The 24,362-nt window shown below is 48.8% G+C and overlaps 1 protein-coding gene across 1 annotated transcript in view; it reads right to left on the reverse strand.

Moving 5' to 3' along the window:
- Positions 1 to 23,083, reverse strand: part of LOC119169771 (signal peptide peptidase-like protein) — a 101,891-nt gene extending 78,808 nt beyond the window's left edge. Inside the window, exon 1 of the mRNA XM_037420794.2 lies at positions 22,112 to 23,083. Within this exon, the coding sequence (XP_037276691.1) occupies positions 22,112 to 22,128 (17 nt within the window). The 5' untranslated portion in view covers positions 22,129 to 23,083. The remainder of the gene's footprint in view (positions 1 to 22,111) is intronic.
- Between the last annotated feature and the right edge of the window lie 1,279 nt (positions 23,084 to 24,362).

Here is a 24,362-nt window from a genome sequence, read left to right on the forward strand (position 1 = left end):
CCGACTACAGGAAACCTTATAATACACAGAGCAGAAAATTGTGTGGATTGCATTGCGGCTTCGTGCCAACACAAGTGGTTATCGGCTGCCCATTTCATATACCCGAAACAAGGCTACAGCGACCGGCCAGACAGACGATCGATGAAGTCCCTACAAACACCATCAACAGGATGCACCCGCATGTCATGTATAACTCGAATGAAAATGTCATGAATTCATTAATCACGCCAAAGATCACATAGGAAGTCTATTGTTTTCACTGGCATTAAACACTAAAGAAAGATTTAAAAAAATAATAAATGAAGGTCGCATGCAGTGTGGAGTAGAGGCATGACTATTGACCTCTAGTCGTATTAAACATACTAATAAATGTATACATACTCTATTGAAACTTAAGCCTTGGATTTTGTTTTTTGTTATTTCTTTCTCCCTTCTAACGCTGGATATTGACTATTTATCAGTGATTCCTTCTTCGGAAAGCAAATAAGTGATTGCGGGACGTTGATGACATCTGAGTGCTTCAAAATTTAATTAAAAAAAACAGAACGCGACCTGCGTTATTTGGACACAGATAAAGTATACATATGAGACCGGAAAAACTGCGAGAGGCAATTGCATCTTTCCCCGCACCGAAAAATCGATCCAACCAGCACGTGCCGTTGTACACGGATTTCAAAAACTGGTCGCTAGTGCATTCGTTCCAAATTCGACAGAATCCCTGGAAGCAGTGGAGGCGGCAATTGCGTTAGCCATTGTTCACTTCTCCGCTGAGTATATTTTTTCCGATTCAAAAACTGCAATTCGTAATTTCGCCGCTTTCCGAATTTATTCTCCGACTGCTAATATTCTTCAATCATCTCTTCCGCCTGATCGCCTCATCACCCTCCTCTGGGTCCCTGCGCACTGTGGACACCCAGGCAACACGGCCGCTCACACCCAAGCCCGAGCACTCGCCAACCGGGCTCACAGCGACCTGCCTTCGCTTCGAAGTGCCAGGGATCGACTGCTCAGCTATCACGATATCACGCTATTTTACCGAAATTCCCGCCTAACGTATGCCCCAGCGCATAAATCTCATCCCAGAAGTGACCAGGCTTTGTGGCGCAGACTTCAAACGGCCACAGTGACGACTCCTTTCCTTCTCTCCTTTTTTACACATGGCGAAACCTCGCCTCATTGCAACTTATGTCCTAGCACCAGAGCCGACTTCCAGCACATATTTCTGAATTGTCCAAACAAATCCAAGCCTCCGTGGCAAGGGTCAGAACACCAGGAGCGATGGGAGGCTGCTCTGCGCAGCTCGCAACCGGGTTTACAGCTCCGGACAGTCAGCTGGGCCAGAAGGGTCTCTGAAGCACAGCAGTGTCCGGCCACCTAGAGCGGCCCGAGGGCCCGTCGTCATCCTGCATCCACTTGCCCTGCCACACCCCCCCCCCCCTCAATTGATTTCTTCGTAAATCAATAGAGTTGATTACCTACCTCCTGCAAAGGGCAAAACTACGCGCGTCAAATTTGGGGGGGGGGGGGGGGGGGAACCGCTCTGCCCGAGGAGAGAGTAAAAAAAAAAACGAAACTGCAGGTCGGAACTCTCGTCCGCTTATTGCTAAAATGCAGAGACTACTTGTCAGTTCGCGACGGAATGCTAAGATACATTCGTCCAGGAAAAATTAAACGTTCCTTTACTCGAAGGCGAAAGCCGCCATCTTTTTTTTTTTTTCTCTTCAGAAGAGAAGATGTTTTGGCTCGGGGTCAAATTTCTGATTCCGCCCGAAAATTATCATTATCGTAGTGAACGGGTATGTGCAAAATTAGGTACCACTACAGCGTGGTGTGTAGAAACAGTGATAACGAGCACATATAAAGAGAAATAGAGAAAAAAATGGCCCGAATTTACATGTTACGCTGTATAAATGTCGTCGAGAGGCGATAGTCTTGCGTCTGGAGAGAGTGAACAAAACGTTTATTTGATGTTCTGCGCAAGAAAATCGCTGGATGGTATTCTGGAGGTACTGCGTTAGAGTGCCTCGAGCGTGCAGCGGAGGCGAACGAGCACATCGAGGCACGTTAGGCACAAGTGTCATCTGGCAGTTATCTTCAAAAACGAAGGCGTGCAGCCCGCGGAGAAATATGCGCGCCAGTCTCGGAGGTGATAATTAAGATGTAGAATGCAAAGAGACGGGCAGGTGCCACCACCGTGACGTCGTAGCAAAGCGTTGGAAACACCTTTTTGAGCATCGCAGTGCCCTGTCAGCGCAGCGCGATTAAACGCTACGTTCCTTAGAATTACTTGTGTGTGCCTCTTCTAGTATGAAGGCAGACATACAAAACATCGAAGCATTGTTGTAGCGCCTCAGATATGCGGAATAATAGCTTTTTAATTGACAATCGCACAGCTATGAACGCTCGCCCTTGAGCAATATTGGTGGGCGCTGGGGATGGGGTTGGCTGTTCGATGCCGTTTGAGGTATCGTTATGGCGGACAAACAGACAAATGTACAGACAGACAGACCAAAATTTTTCCGTCGAAGGTCCCCAAGAAAGACTATTGTCTTTCAAAAGAAAGAGGAAGCGAGCGTCACATCGTTTAGCAACCACATACCGCACCACCTCACCAAGCCGCGCCCACCACCGGAGACCTTGCGCACCACCTCCGCTCTGCAAGCTCATGGCCTCGCTGCTCCCGATCGCGTCTGCAGAGAGTCACGGGGCATCCCGAGAAAGTGCGTACTCGACGGGTCAGCGTTTCGCTGTGCCAAACTTCGCGCGACTCTGTCCTCTTCTGAAAGCTTTCTCCGCCTAGCGTGCTTTTGCCGTATACGTTCAGGATATGAAGCATTGCAAGCTTCCTGCGTCTCATCTGGCTTTTGCAGTGGCCTCCGGGATCAGCCCACGTCTGATCAAATGACTATGTCGTTTAATGACGTCACCACGCAACGTCATCAGCTATAGAGTGCCACATTCCCGAGCTTAACGGCTCGGGCCCCGGCCACGGCACCCGCATATCGATGGGGACGAAATGCAAACAACGCCCGCGCACTTCGATTTAGGCGCAGGTTTAGGAACCTTGGGCGGTCAAAATTAGTCCGCAGTTCTACATAGAACGGCGCGCCTTTCAATCACATTGCGTCCCCTGAAACTCCATAAGTTTGTGTTTTGTGATTCAAAGCTAAGTAAGAAAAAAGAACTCTAAGTGCTGGCCGATTTGGCAGGCGCGAGAGACGTTTAAACCAGAAATTTCCACAAGGGCACGGATAGACTTGAGAATTTCACTCCGAAGTTTCGTCTGAACGAATGACAACCTCCCCTATACAGCTGGTCACGTGGCCATATAGCTGGGCGTTCAAGCTCCCAATCGTTACTGTTTTTTTTTTTAATGTCTTCGTCACTTTCTACAGAATTGTATTAATTTTATGTATTACCACTCCTGCGTGGACCGAGAAGGTCTGCAGTCTATTGAAATAAATAAAGTCACTTCCTACGTGCGTCTAATTCACTGCGGATAGTTTTACCCAAACCCAGCGTTACTTTCTCTAGGAACATATGTATATTAGAAATGACAGCTTCAGACGACACCGGCTTTACAGAAGAAGTCTGTAAACCCTGGCGAAGGCTCTGAACGCGTCCTCATAGCGATGTCGTCAAATACTGTCATCGTCATCCCAATAACACGGAAACCGTTTCCTCTCTCACGAACGCGCACGTATACGCATAGTACAGTCGTGACTCGGTCAATGGGCGATGCGCGGGCAGAACGGATAGGTTTGTTGGGTGTGACGGCGAACAGAGACACGTGCTCGCACCGACACTCACGACTATGCTGCTTTATTTTTGTTTGTTTTCCTTCTCTTCTTTTATACGTGTTTGCTTAGCTCTGCGTAACCCAGCAACGATCGAGGTTACCGTGCTCTGAAATTCGCGAGAGCTCCAGAGATCGCAGTAGAGAGAGGGAGAGAGAAACGCACCGCGCATGAAAGAGCCGTTCGACTGTGATGGCTTCTTTTTTTTCGTCTTTTCCTTCTTCCTTTGATTTTTTAATGTATTTTTGCTCATACTGTGTTATTTTGCAATGGTTTATTAAGCTTTCCCTATACTTTGTGTGTCTCTGTGTGTGTGTGCGTTCGTGTCTGTGCAAGCGCTTATCTCGTAGTGAGACGGAGGTTAAATTCGGGGCACACTTAACATCGAGTTCAGACGACGCAAACACGCGGAAAATAGAAGCAACACAGCGCGGGTGTGCCGCTCGAACGCATAAACCTTTTTGTTTGTTTGTTTGTTTGTTTTTACAGGCTGTGCGAATGCGCATAGAAGGAAAAACGTTTCTCGGTTCGGCGATGAAATTCTAGCGGGACTCGAGACGGCGACAACTGCAGTCTCGACGAAAAAAAAAAAAGAAGAAGCAGGCAGAAAGAGTGAATGACTGATAAGAACACGGATTAGACGAGAAAGAGAGAAAGAAATCAGTACACACGACATACTTATCTGCTTCAGGGTTCAGACGCTACCGCGTTTTCACCGACTTATTTCTAGAGCGATTGCCGCCGCAAGACGCTTCATCACATTTCCTCTTTTTTTTTCGTTTCTTTTTTTATTACAGCACCGTTTTTCACGCATATTGCGGCACCGAATGCACAGTCTCTGCCAGCGCACACCTGATGCACTGACGGAGATCTTTGAGGCCATGGTCGAGGTATGCCCGCCATCATCACGCAATGGGCGCGTATTTCATTGATGGTCATTGACGGTATCGGATATGCCCGAAACGTTCCCTAAGGGAAATCCATTGGCTTAATTTAATGCACAGGTGACCGTCATGGGAGAGGGGAAGGTAAAGCAGACAGTCGAAGACGCTCAGAGTCAATCACTGTAAATCTAAAAAAAGAACAGCAACTCTGGTCTTTCCGAGCGTAAAACCACGCGGCGATTTACAAGACGCGGCATTCAATTTGGGCAACTGGAATTTTGGTAGTGGTCTGCAGTCACGCTCGCGTCGTTTTCCTTACTTTACTTAAATCACTTAGCTTAACAACGGCGATTAGCTAAACAAAAGCACGGTCACGTAGTATGAAACTAAGATAACATTTTACGAACACGCAGTACAACAACAACAATAACAACAACAACAATAATAATAATAATAATAATAATAATAATAATAATAATAATATTAATATCTGGGATTTACCTTCCGAAATACCTTGCTATAGTTGACAATTGCCTCAAACAGCAGACACAAAACTTCGAATAACGGATTTCACATATGACTGGAACACAAATTACGGAGCCCTCCACTATACGGCGTCTTTCATAATAATATGTTGGTTTCGGGACGTTAGATTCCACAGGTGATCGAGGTCCTGCCCATGCAAGTGGTGACGAAAACTTAGCAGGTTGATGCCTCTGCGAACAAAGTACTGCCGTTCATGTTCTTTACCATTTTCTCCACAGAGGAGATTTATTTCAAGCTTGCCGACACGTGTTGTTATAGGCTTGCGATCCAATGTCGCTAGGCTAGCAAATGCTGACAGTCATAATGTGAGAGATATGTCGCGAAACCTTGACTCTCGCAAACACTCGCACATCCACCCGAATAACACACACGACACTCAGCGCTGCGTGCCGTGTGTGTTATTCGGGAGGATGTGTGAGTGTTTGCGAGAGGCAAGGTTGCGCGACATATCTCTCATCATGACGAATAACCAACTAGATCAACAACAAGATTTATTGAGCAATCTTGATAGGCTCGCGACCCGCCACGTCAACGCGCACGCACACTGCATGGTGGAAGTTTGTGCGCATCACACTTTCGAGACGGACGCAATTGGCGCGACACACTTCTGAAGCTTACTCACGTGATATGCAAGAAATAAAATTACACAATATCCCGCTTAAGGAACCTTGTGTAGATGCAAAGCAGCGGGCGTTGACGCTGACGCTCATCGCGGCGTTGCGCAGGAGAAAAACCTGGGGAGGCGCAAAGCACGCAGTGATGAACCGGTGTTTCGTACTGGAACATGCCAATCGCTGCGAATGGCCAATGAAAAGCGAGGAACTCTCAATTTCACAGAGAGACCTGCGGTCCGCTTTTAGTTAACGCGCACGCTGCGAATTTTTTATTGTTCAACAACGCACGAAAGAGATATACCATCGGCATTACCTTGGAGGCCAAGATCCTGTGACTATATACGGGGAGCCCAGAAAACGGCTGCGCAACTTCAGCAGTCGGTTTTGTTTTGTTTTTTTAATCAAGAAACTCGCCACCAGACGCTGCCTGCGTCGACGTTGCGAAGCGAGAGAGGGGGAGGAGACGCGCATGCGCCGTAGGGGTGGTCATGACGCACACCGGATTGCGCTCGATCATAGATGCTTCGCATCATCATAATACTCACGTGTGGAGGCACACGTCCCAAAAACCACGATTTGAACTAAAGGAACACCATATAGTGGGAGGCTCTGAAAATTTCTCCCACAGTTTTTTTTTTATTTTGACGTCCACTGACATCGCACATACACGGGTCATCTAGCATTTCACCTGCACTGATTTGCAACCACCGCCAGCCGGGATCAAATACAAGACACAAGATGCTCACGGTATAAATATATGTTCAATAACGGAGTGATAGGCAAGTTGCAATTCACTACAGGCGCCTATACGTACACTGGAGTGAGAGCGAGGGTAAATAGTAGTAAGCATGGCGTCACAAACAGCTACCGTGAACCAAAAGAACAAACAAATAAAAAAATTGAAATAATCGCAGAAGCCGCAAGGGGCTTGCTTCCTCGAAGAGTCGCACAAGATTGCCCGCATGACATCACGAGCTCTCGTAAGTGCTTCTTTCCTTCTTTCCTGCATTCCACTATAACACCTGAAGCTATTCACAGCCCCGCCGCGGTGGTCTAGTGGCTAAGGTACTCGGCTGCTGACCCGCAGGTCGCGGGTTCGAATCCCGGCTGCGGCGGCTGCATTTCCGATGGAGGCGGAAATGTTGTAGGCCCGTGTGCTCAGATTTGGGTGCACGTTAAAGAACCCCAGGTGGTCGAAATTTCCGGAGCCCTCCACTACGGCGTCTCTCATAATCATATGGAGGTTTTGGGACGTTAAACCCCACATATCAATCATTCATCAAGCAAGCTATTCACAACTTTCACGACTATTGGGGGCGCTACTATACATCAACATGGCGGTCGCTGAGATGGTCGCCCTGAAAGAGACGATACCAGAAAGTACACTTTAGGCGAAGACTGCAATTCTTCGCACTTCGGTGGCCTTTAGATTTATGTTCTTGAGAAAGTAGGGTAGGTAAATCTTATATAGTAATCTTATATAGGTAAATAAATGCCGGGTAGCATATTGAGAAGATAAATATGCGCAAAATTGTATCGTATCGAGCAGACGAACTAAGCGCGAGAACTGCAAACCTCAAAGTTGCTGTACTCGTACAGAAAATGGGTGCCGCATATATTTACGCGCCTTGGTTATTTGCTTGCTAAATTTAACCCTCTTAACTCCTGGTGGCTTTTTGGCGCGCCAATTCGAACGGGACGCTTAATTTTCCTCCCGGTGTATATAGGCTGTGAGCGTCGAGGCTCGCAGTGCAATCAGCCAACTTTTTTTTTCTTTTTCTACTTTAACCTGAGTAACTCAAAGGCTTGCGGTGATATCGAGACCGTTCACAGCGTGGAAAAACGACCACAAACGCGTGAAAACAAGCAGCAGCGTCTGCTGCTTGAAGCAGGTTCAAAGCTTCAATCATCTCCACAGAGCTTCCGGACGCCACCGCTCAGCGGCGCCACGGTACCTGGAAGTTGCGAATACAGCGTCGCACCACGGTGACGATGACGCCAACTCTTTCGCACCAGCGACATTGTCGACGAAAATGTTCCCATTCTCAACGTCTTCGAGGTGCCTAACGCCCCGGAATGGTATACGCAGAGAGACACTATAAAGAAGGGGAGAGGGGGGAGGGCAGGAAGAAAATGGGGTTGATCGTGGGATCGTTGCGGTATGTCTCTATATCCAGCGGCTCCGAATTCCGTAGAGCAGGAAATAGCACTGCACACACCGGGGTCATTTCCTTTTCTTCTTCTCGAGGGCGTTCATTGCGCACATGCTGCGAGGACGAAACGATTTAAAGCACGCTGCAAGCTCCACTATACATACATACTATTCAGCAAACTACAACAAAAAAAGCATGGCGCGTTATTGACGCAGTTCCTCGTCTTCCTCGGCGGTCACAAAACGACTCGAATAATCGTTGCCGTCCGCTGGCCGGCTGCAGGCATTCCCAGGAACTCTGCGGTGTCCAAAGGCGTCGCTAATGGTGTTTTCTTTCGGAAGGGCTACGTGGACAGAAGACCCGACGGCAATTAGCGAAACGGCGGAAGGCGAATGGAAGCGGTTGCTAAGGCGCCGCAGGAGCACGACCGCAGGCAGCTTCGCCAGAAGGGGCACGCAGTACATAACCCGCTCGTCATTTCATTCCGCGTAGCAACTGAAAGCTCCAAATGAACGTGTCGACCGTAATGTCGCAGGGCTGCCCGAATTCGTACACCACACCCGTAGTCGGGATATATATATATATATATATATATATATATATATATATATATATATATATATATATATATATATATATATATATATATATATATATATATATATATATATATATATATATATATATATATATAATGGAAAGAACCGTATACTTAAGGGCTCGTTTTTCCGTGTTTTCACACATTATGAATGAGATCTAAGAGACAATAATGCCAAGAAAAGTATAGGGGAAGTTATTAATAAATCTAAAGAAATGATACCTTAATAATTAAACCCGTATTTTTTCATCATTTCAGGAAGAAATACTGTGGTCGAGGATTAAATACCGTTGTGGAGTCCCATAAATATACACTAACGGTTCTGAAAAATAACTAATTATTTTTATACACCAAAAATAGGCGCAATTACGCACGCAAGCCCATACTTAGGTTTTTATCACTGTCTCCATGGTATAGTCTGCATTGGGTTAAAAACACGTTTGCCATAGGATCCTTAACGTTACTTGTCAATTCCTTGATATATGTCTTACTTCAAACTCGAACAGCTCAGCAGTGATCGACGAACACGCTTTAGGAGGATCGCACTGGGGCGGGCCTCACCTAGATGGCGCCAGCGTGGGAATTCGGCAGGGCGTCCATCTAGTGGTCTCTGCGTAGGCACTCAGCCGCATTCGGCCCGTGCACAATGCAGTGTCATGCACACAGTCACACACACACGGCCTATCGCCGCCATTGTACACTTCGACAGAATTTCGCACCAGAAAACATGAGCGCCACGACGAACCGCCAAGATGGCGGCGGACGCCGCTAGCACCCCGAGCGGATGACGTAACTTGCAACCCTCCTACTGGTGAGCGTGTTCACCAAAATGCCTACGTTTGCTAGAAAGTGCAAATAAGGCCAAGGAAACGCGAATTTCCGTAGTGGAGAGCTCCGGAAATTTCGACCACCTGGAGTTCTTTAACGGTCACACAAATCTTAACACACGGGCCTATAGCATTTTGGCCTCCATCGAAAATGCAGCCTCCAAAGCCGGGATTCGATCTCGCGATGACGAAGAAGGAAGAACGGGGGCACCACACGGGTTCTAAGCTCGAAGTAAAGTTAGTAAACGGGCGTGAATTCAAGAGAATAAATTTTAGCTTCAGATGTAGCTTCCTTTTTTTTTTTCACTCTGTTTTTCACTGTTGTTTGTTTCTCTCTATTTCTTTCTGTCTCTTTCTCGGTTTTTCTATATTTTTCACTTTCCTCCCTACTTTTATCCTCTCACTATATTTCTCTCTTCCTCTTTCGTTGTACTTTTCTGTCTCTACTTCTTTGTTTTTCTTTCTCTTGTGCTCTGTTTTTTCGATGTCTTTCTATACGCATATGTATCTGTGTGTTGCCACCTCTTTCTCTTTCCTTTCTTCACATTTATCTCTTTCTTACTCCCTCCCTCTCTCTGCACTCACGCTCTCGCCCATCCCATTTATAGCATACCACGCCGGATTAATCGGCGCAGTGTGATCGCGTTCGCGGAGCCATGACCTCCGACATGGCGCGCAATCTCCGAGCACCGCTTGGGGCTACGTCCGGGATTCACCCAAGGGAGTGTTATTAGAGAACACCACGTCTAAATTAGGTTTTACCCTTATCACTCTGCCAACAGCACCCACCAGGCTTGGTAATAGCATTAGCAGGGACACGTACCCTGATTTGACCTTCACCTTCAACATTAAAAATGCCACGTGGTCAAACCTCGATGAAAACCTTGGTAGTGACCATTATATTCTTAGCACCTCTATAGCATCACCAAAAGTTCGTCGTGTCGCTGGTGACGTTGTGATGACAGACTGGGTGACCTTTCGAAAGCGCCCTCTGCCGGAGCAAACGCCCTGTGATGTCAGTGGGTGGGTTGCTTTCATTCGAGAAACGCATGATGCCACCTCTAAGAAAATAGCGCGCACAGTTGAGGCGCCTGCGATAGACCGGCACCTATTGCACATGTGGGATAGTAGGCGACGCCTGATCAAGAGATGGAAAAAACAACGCCTCAACCGCTGCCTCTACAGGCGAATCGCTGCTCTGTCGGAGGAAGCGAATGAATACGCAACGAAACTTGCCACCGATGGTTGGGTGCAGTTTTGCGGTTCTCTCCGCGGTACACTAGGGACTAGCCAGACGTGGGCGATACTGAGGTCCATGCTGGAGCCGGACAAATCTAAGTCCTCCATGAACCGCATTCTTCAAAGAATAGTACACAGCTACCCCGGCACCGACGGAGAGTTGATCCAGGCGCTTAAAGACCGTTATATCGGTACTGATGTGGTTCCGCCATGTGCATTAGAGTACATCGGCAGCGAGAATGCCACATTAGACGCCGCAATCACGAAAGAAGAGGTTTTCGCGGCAGCCCAGGCAGCCAATCGGAACTCTGCGCCGGGGTCGGATGGTATAACAAACGCTATGATAAGAAACCTCAGCACTGAGGTTCTTGAGCAGATAACGCAATTTCTTAACGACCACTGCTGGTCCCAAGGTCACGTTCCTCCGGAGTGGAAGGAAGCCAAAATAATAACTATACCAAAGCCCGGTAAAGCACCATCGCTCGGAGCCCTGCGGCCCATTTCGCTTACTTCGTGCATGGGCAAGCTCTACGAGCGAGTAATACAGACACGGCTTCAAAATTACATTGAAAAAGAAAATCTGTTTCCCGCTACCATGATTGGTTTTCGCTCCGGACTCTCAACCCAGGATGCCTTCCTCCTTTTAAAAGAAGAGGTCATGAGTTGCGTACCCAGGGGAGGCGAACATTTGGTCTTGGCCCTCGACCTCAAAGGGGCCTTTGATAATGTTTCGCACGAGGCCATTCTCTCTGAACTCAACACAATCGGCTGCGGAAAGCGTACATTTAACTACATTAAATCCTTCCTCTCTGGGCGGACGGCAACTATTGGGATAGGCGACACGAGGTCGGTGCCGTTCTCGATGCCAAATAAAGGCACACCGCAAGGGGCAGTCATCTCCCCCTTGCTCTTTAACATAGCTATGCGCAGACTTGCTCACGAGCTCGAAGCAATCCCGCACCTTGGATATACATTGTATGCGGACGACATCACACTCTGGGCTACGAAGGGTTCACTGGCGCTGAAAGAGCAGACCCTCCAGGCTGCTGCGACAGCTGTGGCAGAGTTCGCAAGAAATAGTGGGCTGAGCTGTGCGCCTGAAAAATCTGAACTCATAAGAATACACAGTAAGTATTACAAAAGTAACGGTGCCATAAACTTACAGGTAGACGGCCATGCCATAGCCGAGGTTACTCAGGCCCGTATACTTGGCTTCTGGGTCCAAAGCAATGGCAAAGCCAGTCACACGATAACCACCTTAAAGACTACGGTTAAACAGATAGCTAGAATGATCCGTCGCATCACTTATCATAAAAAAGGCATGAAAGAAAAGGATACTCTCCGGCTTGTCCAGGCCTTAGTTTTGAGCAGAGTGACGTATGGCCTACCGTACCACTCACTCGACAGAAGTGAGGAGAGCCAGGTGGATGTGCTCATTAGAAGCGCTTTTAAGGCAGCACTTGGTCTACCCACCAGCACACCGACCGAGCGGCTCCTAGCTCTCGGTATACATAACACTTATGCTGAGCTCAGTGCCGCAGTCCTCATGTCTCAGAGGAATCGTCTAAGTGAAACTTCAGCAGGCAGGGCGATACTCACTAGAATAGGAATTTCGCCCCACCCACAGCACATTGATGAGGAGCTGGTCGACGTAGCCCAAGAGGTCCGCAGGCGAATCTCAATCGCACCGGTGCCCAAAAATATGCATCACGACTTTCACGCTGAGCGACGTACTGCGAGGGTAAACTGGCTTCGAAAGCAATTCGGCTCAGCTTCAAATGTCGCGTACGTCGATGCGGCCAGTTTCGATTGGCAGAGACACATAATTACTGTTGTCGACAACAACATGACGCTGCTAACGAGTGCCTCCGTACGCACGACCTCGGCTACAAAGGCGGAGACGATGGCCATAGCCTTAGCCTTAAGGTTTCAGGAGCGTAGAGGGGAGCCATCAGTTATTTTATCCGACTCCCAGGAAGCCTGCCGGCTCTTTTTAAGGGGCCGCCTTCCAGCAATGGGGCTGAGGTTGCTAGGATCCAAACTCACTCACCACCATCGCTTGATCTGGTGCCCGGGACACGCAGGTCTCGAAGGCAATGAAGGGGCGGACGCTCTAGCTCGTGCGTTTTGTAACCGAGCGGAGAATCCATCTCTTTCATTGACCATGCCAATTTTACCTAGGGAGATTCTAGCTCACCAGCGCTTCACGCGTCAAAAATGTGGAACACCTCACAGATCCCTTAATGGGGAAGAGGCCACTGACCTTAGAAAAATTCAAACGGATGTATTTCCGCACCTACTGAAGTTACACGCGATACATCCAACTCTTTACCCGGCTGTATGTCCGTGGTGCGGCGGAAGACCGACTCTCTACCACATATCGTGGGGGTGCGATCGTAAACCAAGTGACATAACCAATTTTCTCGGCGAACCTTTAACACCTAGTATGGAGCAGTGGGAGGCACACCTCGCTAGCTCGGACCCAGGAGTGCAGCTCGCACTACTGGATCAAGTCCGGCGGGCGGCTAAGGCCAGTGGAGCCCTGGACGTAGGGCCCCAACCATAAAGGCTCTAAAACGCCCCTCTCCCTTTCCCTTTCAATAAAGTTTTACTCTCTCTCTCGGAGGCTATGGGGGAGCTTAGCAGACGATGAAGAGGACGAAAAGAGGGCGCGCCGGCCGAGTTATTTCGTTACAGGCACGAGAACGGTATAGAGGCCACTCATGGCGACGGTAGTTTATGCCAGCGCGTTCTGGCAGAATGAGATGCACGGCAGCTCCGCTGTGAAGTATAAACAGCACGATATCTTTCAGGACTGCGTTGGGCATAGTTGGCAGCGTTCCACACTTCCGGCGTACGGCAACCTTCGCCGTAAACCACCGCATGCGCCAATGTCCCCGATTCGAAGCAACCGGACGATAAATTTAGTTGCGTCCCGTTTCTTACTTTCTTTTGCGCGAACCGACAAAGTTCTCGCAAATTCCAGTACTTTACCGATGGCAAACCAAAATCTGTCCGCCCTTCGCAGCAATAGACGCTGTTCATTTCTCCCTAGATTATTTATTCATCTTCTTTTTTTGTGCTTCTCACCTCAATACTAACAGATTCATGCCGTGAGGCGAGAATGTGGAATCATTTATCACCAGAATTTAAACTGCACGGCCGTTACGGTCAGTCCAGAGTTGAAAAAAAAAAAACAAAAACACGCACACACTTTCGGTTGACGAGCTAGCATCACCATGTAGGGCTAACACGCGAACTTCCCAGCTTCGCGTGCGGTAACGTCGGCTTCCCTTTATTTGTTTGTTTCTTAACGTTGCCTCGAAGCCCAACATAGGTGAGTGCGACTGTCGCTACGTATACTGTTTTTTTTTTCCCTTTTAGCAATATAAACAAACAGGGTTTCCAAAACACCCGGGGCCAATGGCAGTATTCGTTGGGCCTGATTCCTCAAAAATGCGACTACTTGCACGGGTAATCAAAATTTATATTGAGTAAATAGCGAAAACATTTCACTAATAAAATTACAAGGATAAAACTGCTACAATAAAGCCCAATGCAAAAAATAAAAGGTAATAATAATAATAATAATAATAATAATAATAATAATAATAATAATAACCTAATTCGAATACGCTTAAAGTACACTTAAACATAAGTGCGACATATTTAGATGAACGTTAATGCTCACCGAATCGACAATCAGCTATCGCACAGGAGGTATATTCTCACAGAATAAACTGTACCTTGAGAAATGTAATGACAAGTTCACCATCACGTTCGAAATACAGGAAACCAAGGTCAGAGATCAAATTTCAAATTTCGTGCCAACATAACTGCAGGTGGCATCGCGGATTTAAAGGGTATTTTTCGTATTTTGCGACAAAAATTCGACGAAAATTCTTCAGACTTGCATATGCATTCAGGCGAAGTGCGATTCATGTGCACGCTAAACAATAATTTAAAGGGACATTGTTTCTGGGAGATTTCGTGCTTACTTGGTGCAGATAACTAAGGCGCTAAAAAACATTACTTAAAATAGGAAGAGCAGAAGAGCGCTGTTCTTTCTTCTCTTCTGCTCTTCCTTCTTCACGAAATGTTTTTTTTTTTTTTGCGCCTCAGCCATCTGCACCAAACAGTAATCCAAAGTTCTCCCCACAACGGCGTTCAATAAAATCACACGATGTCGTTTCTATACGAATAAAACAAACTCTCCGGGCATTTATATTTATTTTAACACTAGAAATTTCAGACAAAAGCGGCAGGAGAGTTTGTTTCGTTTGTACAATTTTTACCTTGCCAGATCGACCTCTCGTCAAACATGTTTACACAAATATAGTATTTATTATAACCCTCGCAATTATGATGTACTTGCCTGCCCACTGCTTTTTTCACTGCGGGAGGCAAGCGAACCCGCTACCTGGAGCCCAGCGGGAGGCGAACCGGGTCGACCGGTACCTTTTAGAGTACAATGCGTTCCTCGTTGTCGGGGTAGCAGTGTGGTCGCCAAGTGTGCGTATGTCACCGTGCGTTGTTTCTGAAAGAGTGTTTCCCGAGCGCCGTTCATCTTATCACTCGCCCTTATGCACCCGGGGACGCCGAGGGCGTGCTCCCTTCCACGAATACTGCAGAAACGGCGTCTTTCCCGCACCACGCGACTGTCTCGTCCGCCGCGGTGGTCTCATTTTCGACGGAGGCGAAATGCTAATTACACTAGCAATGAACGACGTACGAGATGAGCGAATTTACTCGAGTTCGCGCGCAGGGTGAGTGACCCATGTGTTTACTGCTGCGGAAGTGTGGAAACAACTCAGCGCATCGCAATTGATCAGGAACATCGCCAGAAAGCATTTCCCACTTTTTTTTTTCGAGGCGCTATGACTCAAGGCAGCAATAGCAGGAAGAGATTATCTTCGTGGCAAGGGGGGGGGGGGGCATGTTTCATCTAAAGTGGGGGGGGGGGGGGCAGGCAGGCAAATGGTCATTTTGCGCTATAGCTATGCATGGAGACAAATATTTCGCGGAGAGGGGGGGGGGCGGAGTGCCATTTCCTGGCTACGCCACTGACTCAGGGTATGTGGCAGTTATGAAGTGTAGCCATTAAAACAAGCAAAAGATGCTACATTAGTCGTTAAAAATAATAATAAAAGAAAAAAGTACGGAACTTGATGATTGAACATGAGTCATTTCCGGCATGGACAACAGCAGTACAACATAGATACGTTATTGAGAAAGAAGAATCAGAAAGGGAGGCCAAAATCAGGAGACCGCTAAGCTCCGCCTTTACGAGTTGAACGCGATGTCGGTATACCAACACCTAGTGCGCACTTCAAGCACTTTGTGCATGAAATCTTTTCGAACTCGAAATCGTTCCAACTTTTCGAAGGTGACCCTAAGGGAATAGGCGCAGTAAGGTGTGTGCCTTTTGTAGTAGATGACCGGCTTTAAGCCAGGAAGCCATTATAATAGACACATGTTCTCACTCCCGACGTCAGTGTACGCTTGTACCACGCATTAATAATGTGATATTACATGTTGCGTAGTGAAGTCTGCAGCATTCAGGACTCGTGTGTTTGTAAAGCCCGAAAGTTACCTTCACTGCACTTCCGAGCAGAGGAAGTTATTTTCACTGTATTCACAAGCATACGGGTGACACGGCGTGGTAGAATGCCCGCCTGCCACGCAAACCACACGGGTTCAATACCCACTCAGACCCAGCTTTTTTAATTATATTTGCATCTTTCTCGATTTTTCGGTCACGCACACGATGATTTTTCGCTCACAACCAACGACGCCGCCACAGACGCCCGATTTTTTTCCGAAATGCGCTCTCTAACGCTATCGCGTTAAAAATTTCACAGCATATCCACGGACTGAATGATGATGAGTGGGGCGAAGCATCCGTTCGTCCATCTAGTGAACACTCCAAGTACCACCATCATTCCATCATATATTGATTATACACATGTGCCGCCATTTAGCGGACATTCCGAGAACTAAACTCCCCCGTGGCCCATACCCGAGAGAGCACGATCGGGTGACGCCTTAAGGAGCTTGGCCCTTAATATACCTGAACACAATAGATAATGAGCACCCAAACTACCATTCCCATGGATCCTTCTGAAGAATATTACAAACATTTTTTTTTTAATTTCGCATTTTCAAAGCACCGTACACCCGCCGCAAACACGATCTGAATACAGCCAGAAGAGAGTCCATTCTTGCTAGTTCACTGTGTTCTTAATTAATATTCTAATGAAATATTTCAGCCACTACACCATTGGCTGCACTACTCCAGCCTGTGATTCTCGCGAACGCATGCTCTAAATGTGTAACAGCACTCTATGGTTCTTCTATCACATACAGCAAAGAAAGGGGGGGGGGTTGAAAGTGAGGCTGAGGAATGGCGGCCCAGACCAGTAGTAAGGATGACGACTCGTGACAAATGGCCTGACAGGTCAAGTCCGACGGAGGGCGAGTGACCTCCACTGGACAGGGTAGTCGTTCATCCCTCGCCATGTACGCGTCTTTGCAACTTCGTTTGTTGCAAGTAGTGATGGCCTGCGTTATTGCCCAATCCACGGAGACAAAACTTGACAACACTTCCAATGAAGAAACCAAATGAAAGAACAGTGCAGAGGCGCCGTGCCAGCCAAGATACGCCGGATGCCTGTTGATATAGTGCAGCTGAATCTACACTACCACAAATGGCTACTGCTATCACGCACGCACGCACGCACGCACGCACACACACACACACACGCACGCACACACACACACGCGCGCGCGCGCGCACACACACACACACACGCACGCACGCACACACACACACACACACACACACACACTGTCGAGATCCCACCGCTGATCACCAGTTGTTGTGATCCCGGGATGCTGTGGTAGCGTGGTGTAGCTTCGGGTTGAGGAAACGACCGCTTACAAGATGGGGATACGAAAAACAAACAAGGTTTATGGCACTATTTACAAATATTTACAGCATGAGGTTAAGAGTTCGCAAACCACGAACGTGGTGGTTAAACCTTTACTTGGTTCAGAGCCTTCACAAACTACGAACGTGGTGGTTGAACCTTTTCTTGGTCCAGAGCGACGTCCTGCACTCTGCGGCGCCGTTATAAGCCCTGTCGGGCTCCTCCTTCTTCAGTCGAACACCAATCACATACACACACAACAGGTGAGGGGTACGAGCAGGCACGGCGCACGTGAACAGCCAATTTCGAGTCAAGATCACTGCACTTAAAGGTGGCGCCAGAGAGTCTTTTGCTCGTCGTGTATGTCGCTGGTCGAGGGGTCCTAAGCTTGGGACAGCAGACATCAAACGGTCCGCCAAACGGTCCGCTCAATTAGCCGGGCACTTTGTGGCGGCGGTCGCCGTTTCTTCAAAGGAATACGCTCTTTGTTGTCCCCTCCGGAACGGCTTACAGCTTCGTGGCGACAGGACGTCTCATCCGCCGGCTAGCAGGGACAATAGCTGGCGAGCATAGACATTCGGCGAGTCGGCTACTTGTTTGGGGATTAAAAGAGCGCCGCTCCCCCGTCATCTCTGGACGCTGGTTCCGAGAAAACTGGAGTTCCAGGCGTGCGAACGCGGCCCGGCTACGCTTCTCAGCGACAGCATGGCGCCTGCTGACGCCGGTCATAACAACACACACACACACACACACACACACACCAAAGGCTGTCCAGCTGACTGATACGCGAGATTCACAACCAAGATATCCTGCGCACATGGGCTCCGTCGATCCGTCTCGGAAGAATTCATGTGAGATGGCTAACGCTGCTCCAGGAGGACTCACTACAGTTTTGGAATACCGTACGGAAAGCTAGCAGGCGTATCGTTCGTCCCTCAACGGGAACCCGCAAGAGGTTAGCGTACGACCCACGCGTACGCAAAGCTTTGCGTTGTTCGAGGCCACGGCAGGAAATTGTTCAATGGCCGTGGTTGCTGCTGTGGCTCCCGCTACATTCGTTCTGCCACTACTAGAGTCGGTGGCCACACAGTAAAGCCGGGCAACGTTGTGCAGGGTAACAGTGACGTGAGACTTTACGCTTCTGGCAGGTAAATTGAAATGCGCTAACCCGATGCGCACCACTAAACAGTCATTTTATTTGCCCTTCCTTGGCACAAAAGTAACACTACGAGATTTCTGGACCGTTATTTCAACAATCAACGTCGACTTAATAGTTGCATTTAGAGCCCGTTTAAAAGGACACTTCGGCGGATGGGCACATGGGTAGCCTAAGATATGTCAGAATAAGTGCAAACTGAGCTTATATTGTGTGGCCGACCGAGTGACGTGCGCGGAGTATAGACACTCAAGTTCAAGTTCTCCGACACCGGCTCTTCGAGCTGCACCAAAGGCTTACCGAGTTGCGATTATTGTTATATAGTCCGCACATGAACTCAGTACACCATCATCTTCGACTTTTCGCTGCATATCTGCGCCGACTTCGATGTTTTCGGCGATCGTTGCAAACGGGGCGACGAGTCTTTCGACAGCGTCGACGGAGGCGTGCGCACAGCGTTTCTGTAGCACCTTGGTAGCACCAACTACTTGATATCGCCGTCTCCCTATTTCATCGTAGGCTGTTTGCCCTGACGCGTGCGAGCGTCAACTTTGTTGTCGCCTTCGACGCGGCATCTGCTGTGCCCGCGTCCGACACACGAACCCTGCAGCGCGATCATGGGCGCAGCCATGTTTGTTGACGAAATCACACACGAACCAATGAGCACGAAGTTTCTGAGAGCGTCGTGAGGCTGCCTGGGGGGGGGGTCTATCTGCTTGCCTTTGTAAATTCGCGGCCAGCGAATGCCTGTTATATATCCCTATGGTGCGGGCTGAGTTTTTATTTATTCATTTTTTACCTCTCGCACGTGGCAGCCGTTTGCGTTAAGGATGACCTCCAGGACTTGAATAAAGTTCTTCAGACCATCTACCTGCAACTCTACTACGACCCTCTACCAGTTAGGGTCTTCTACTGAATTGAATTTATTCAAGAGCAAAAAATGAAAATTAAACTTCGGATTTCCTTTTCCTGGAATCTTCATTAAGCTCTCGCGTAATTTCTCGGTACGACAAGTAGTGTTACATTACGCCGCCTCGCAACAGTCGTGAAAAAATACTAAAATAAATAAAAGGTCACGGCACGACGGTTCTGCGATTCGAACTTGAGCAAAAAAGTAAAAGAATCGAACAAGCAAAAGGCAAGAGAGGGTTCCTTCCGCGGAAATCTGTCCGCAACCCAGATTCCCCGAAGGGCCTGGTCGGGCGGCAAAGCGTCCGCTGCCGCGGCATGACCAATGCCGCTCTTGTTTGCTTATTTCTTTCGACCGAGCAAAGGCTACGCCGCAACGTTCGACCGGTCCCGCTACTTTGGGTTCTTGACCCGCGCTCGTTACCGACAACAAAGCAAAAGGACCGCTCGATGCCGTCGCGCTGTTGCTTTCCGGCTTGACCGAGCCAGCTCGACAAAAGGCAGGGGAGGGGGGCCTCGGCAACTTCTCGATGGTTATGTGCGATAAATGGTCGAGCTATTCTTTGACGGCACACCCGTTAGCGGCACGCACTTCTCACTGAGAAAGGTAGCCCGTTCACTGAACGTCGGGACCAGACGCGAGACAAAAAGTAGCAGACGACGCTAGGTAGCCGTCTGCTCGGTGTTGACAAATAGTGGGTGGCAATTATAACGTGGACATTCGGCAAATAAGGTTAGCTTGTTGGTTGGAACATTTTGAATCGGGAAACAGCACTTTAAACACGAAACAGAAGAACGAGCAGCAAAACACACTTCGGCGTTCCGTGTTCGTTTCTCAACTTTCGTTTCTTTAGTGCCGTTTCCCGATTTAAATTACTCGTCCGACCACTCGAAAGACTACAAAGGAAACCGACTGCATTCTCCTTCGGACTATTTTACGAAAATATAGCGAAAGGGCGCAGCGCAACAGCAACTCGATGTCACAACCGACGGTGATTCAATCATAAAACGCCACCTCTTTTCATTTGTTTCTCACTTACACGATGAGCACCGTTTTAGGCGCCGACTGCCCCGATGCAACTATTTTTAAATAGGCGTCCCACTCAGAGCGCTCTCTCTTTCTGTGTGTGTTTTGTTGCACCCTCACGATGGTTTCCACGTTGGGAAATACGCATCAACGAGACGGCATAAAACAGTCGCTTCATGTTTTGATACAAATCACAGGCTACTTTTTTTTTTTTTTTTTTGGTCGAGTGCAGCAACACAACGTTGCTGTGCGCATAAAACCGAGACATGTTGCGATCTCCCGACGCATATAGTGAAACAATCAACGCCGCAAGCTTCTGAGAAACAAAAAAAGGAACCAACCTCCAGTCGCTTCAATTCATTTTATTATTTTTCACGTCACTAGAATTACGACATTCAATTTACAGTAAAAATGTGACCTTTCCCTTTCGCTATGACCATCTTAATGTTGACATTTACATTAACCGCCAGGTTCCGGGCCATAGGGGCACTTCTTGGCAAAAAGCACGCAGAAAGGCCACGCACTGGTTACCCCAACAGTGCTGTTCCCAAGAACGCCCTGCCGCCTTAATCTGTATGGACCCCATATTCAGCGGCATATTGAACCCCCCCCCCCCCCCCCCCTCGGAGTCAATATGCCGTCGAGATAAGACATCCGATCTGGAAAACCGCAGGGGACGGTCTCACGTGAAAACAACCCCTGAGAAGCGGCGACGACTTCCTCTCAAAAGAGTCTACCATTCCTCTCGCCCTCATCATGGCAGTTCCTGTCTCTCGCAGCTTCCCACCGCGGGGCAGATGTTTGACGATGCTATTTCCGCAAGCAAAACAAAACGCGACACTCCGGGCGTCGATTAAAAAAAAAACAACAAGAGGAACGAACACAACGCACTACGGTGCGCCCGTTTCATCACAGGATACGGCGGCTTCCACGAAGCCGCTGCTACAGTGCGGCCACTCACACCTGTCTGACGGCCTCTGACCCACATTTTGGGCGACGCCGTTCACACGGCCGGGGGGCCAGTTTCGGCTCGGCATTAGGCCTAGTGAGAAGAAGGGGAAGAAATAGAAATCAAGAGACCACTGATGAAACTACACGGAGGGCTGTCCGTGTTCAGCGGCTGCACGCAACATCGCGAGTAGTAGTTCGTGCGTAGTACGCGAGCCTTTGTTCTCGGGAATGTTCAAATAGCGCGTGATCGCCACCGCGACAGGCTCGCAATTCGAGCTTTGTGGACACTACAATCGTAGCTCAAACGTGAGAACCATTTGTGTCCGATCTCGACGCATGCGGTATACCAACGGCTGCATTGACCCCCGAGGTTCGGCAGGCGCCGTCGGTCGGGTTCCAAGCAGTGCGCTGCTGGTTCGTTTAAAGAGTGCGGGGAAAAGGGGGAAGGGGGGTTGAAACGACAAGAAAAAAAAAATCTCACCATTGGTACTCGGACATGACGGCCGCCTTCTCGCGGGCACTGAACGACGCCAGCTCGGCTGCTTTGTCGGGGGGGCACGGAGGACCCCCTTCGATAGAAGCACAATCACAGGGCCCTAGACGGCGTCCGCCGCCAAAACTCGCGTCTCCGCCGATGCTGCTGTCCCCCGGATGCGCCCGCCGACATCACCACCAGCGCGAGGCCAGCTTTCCTTTCTCGTCGTGTCAGTGGGAATCCAAAAAAAGAGGGTTGCGGCACCTTCACACACAACACCGATCGCACACACGAAACTTGTTGTGGACGCTTGTTGCGGCCGATCGACTCGCACGGCAGCGTAGACGGGTTCAGAACCGAGAAAAAAGGTCGATTGCAGGAGCGGTCGAGTTTCTTTTCAAGCAGCGGTGGGCGCCGCTTTCTTCCTGCAGCCGCTGTCTATCCTTGGTGTGTTTCAACGGCAGAGCACTGGCGAATCCGTGCCTGCCCGACAACAAAACGACGAGCTCCTTTTCCCAAGGTCTTTCACCTTCGTGAAACGGTTTGCGGATCGCACAAGACCGGTACTGTTTCGACCGCCGCCGCCTTGCCCGGCGAGCCTACACTGCTAGAACGTCGCCAGAGCGTGAACTTTTAAAGCTCCTCCGCTGCTGCGGGCTGCTCGGGCCAGCGTCTCTGGCGACGACGATATCCTCCGCACGGTCACAAGAGCCGCATAGCGAGCGCGCTGCGATAAAAAACGAGGATACCAGCGGGCCCAGCAACAACACAAAACACACGCGCGCGCGATGGTGAACTGTAGCAAGGCTAGCAGCGGCCCAAGGGTTAAACGATCCTCCAGTCTCGTTGCTTACATCACAGCATTTCTCGTGTGCGGCTGCCACCACAACTACGACACACAACACAGCACAAACCCCCCACTAAAAGGCCGCGGCGGGCTTTTTGATGGAGCTCGATTTGCCCTCCCTCCTCTCGCCTTCGCCACACAACCAGACGAAGGTTCGGTCACGTGACTGTAGTCACATGCCAGAAAATGGCGACTACAAGAGCGCCGCTGCGCTACGGTGTCCGCGTGCACGCTTCTGCGGGGTAAATTCGAGTGACACGAAACACGTTCTCCATGCGGTGTTCGTCGTCCAACGTTTTCACCTCAGCGCTTACACTGCGTCGTGGAAGTATTAATGATGGTTCAACAGCTCATGTACTCGCATAACCACAAACTAGCGCTCAAAAGAAAGGCACCGTTACGACCTCGTAGACCGGCTTCCTGTGCTTACAGCAGACGACACCACTGCTTCTTCGTTCCAGTTCAATTCTTTTATTTCTGCTCAGACAGCCGGAGCGATCCCAGTGGTGCCATCCGAGGCAACGTACAGCGGGAGGCCCCGTATGGCCAATATAAATGTTGGAGCAAGTGGGCAACGTTTATTTGTTCGCGCTGAAAGGATCTGCATGACGCACGCGAACTGTACGTGTATGACGGCGATAATTGGATTGTCGAAGTGACGTCATTCGCGTGTTTGGCTAAGAGAGAAGGTGGCATATGGTACACGGGCGAAACGGGAAGGGCTAGGGGGAGGAAAAAAAAAATTATGGTTCAGTCGGGAACAATTGGCTTAGCCATAGTTGGGGGCACTTCAAGAGCACCAAAAATCCTTTTACACCCTTTTATGCATATGTAGAGCGCAAACGTGGCGACGTGGGGAAACCAGTTCCCCGATAACTCAGCTGCATCAATGGGCAGACGAACCATTGAACAATGCCCAGCACACCACAGAGTGCAATGATAGCCAATTATGAATCAGAATATTGTATCATTGATTTTCCAGTATGGTTGAATGTCCACATTGTAATTCTTAATAAATCACAAAAGGTAGCGCTGATTGGTGGACGGGCACAAGAATACTTTTAGTTTGAATCGAGTTTCCCAGTGACGAAAATCGCTGCACAAACTTACAGTAGAGCGCACGACAAAGCTTCCTCTTCTCAATAGCACGCTACCTTGGGAGTGGATCTTGGAAGTCGAAGAGGCTGGATGGATGTCAAAAGCCATACGGCCATTTGCTCTCTCCTGTTTGAAAACACTAAAATGCTAATAAGCAGCACTTCTGCTTCACCTCAACACTAATCAATAAAGGCCTCCAACAATGGACCGTTTTTATAAAACTTGACATCTAAAAAAGCCACTACTAATCGCCACACCCCAACTGAAAAAACTGCGAACAATAACTTAATACCTGTGCCTTCTTATGTGCAA

This window comes from Rhipicephalus microplus, unplaced genomic scaffold (genome assembly GCF_043290135.1).
Source record: "Rhipicephalus microplus isolate Deutch F79 unplaced genomic scaffold, USDA_Rmic scaffold_21, whole genome shotgun sequence".
In the NCBI taxonomy this organism is placed as follows: Eukaryota; Metazoa; Arthropoda; class Arachnida; order Ixodida; family Ixodidae; genus Rhipicephalus; species Rhipicephalus microplus.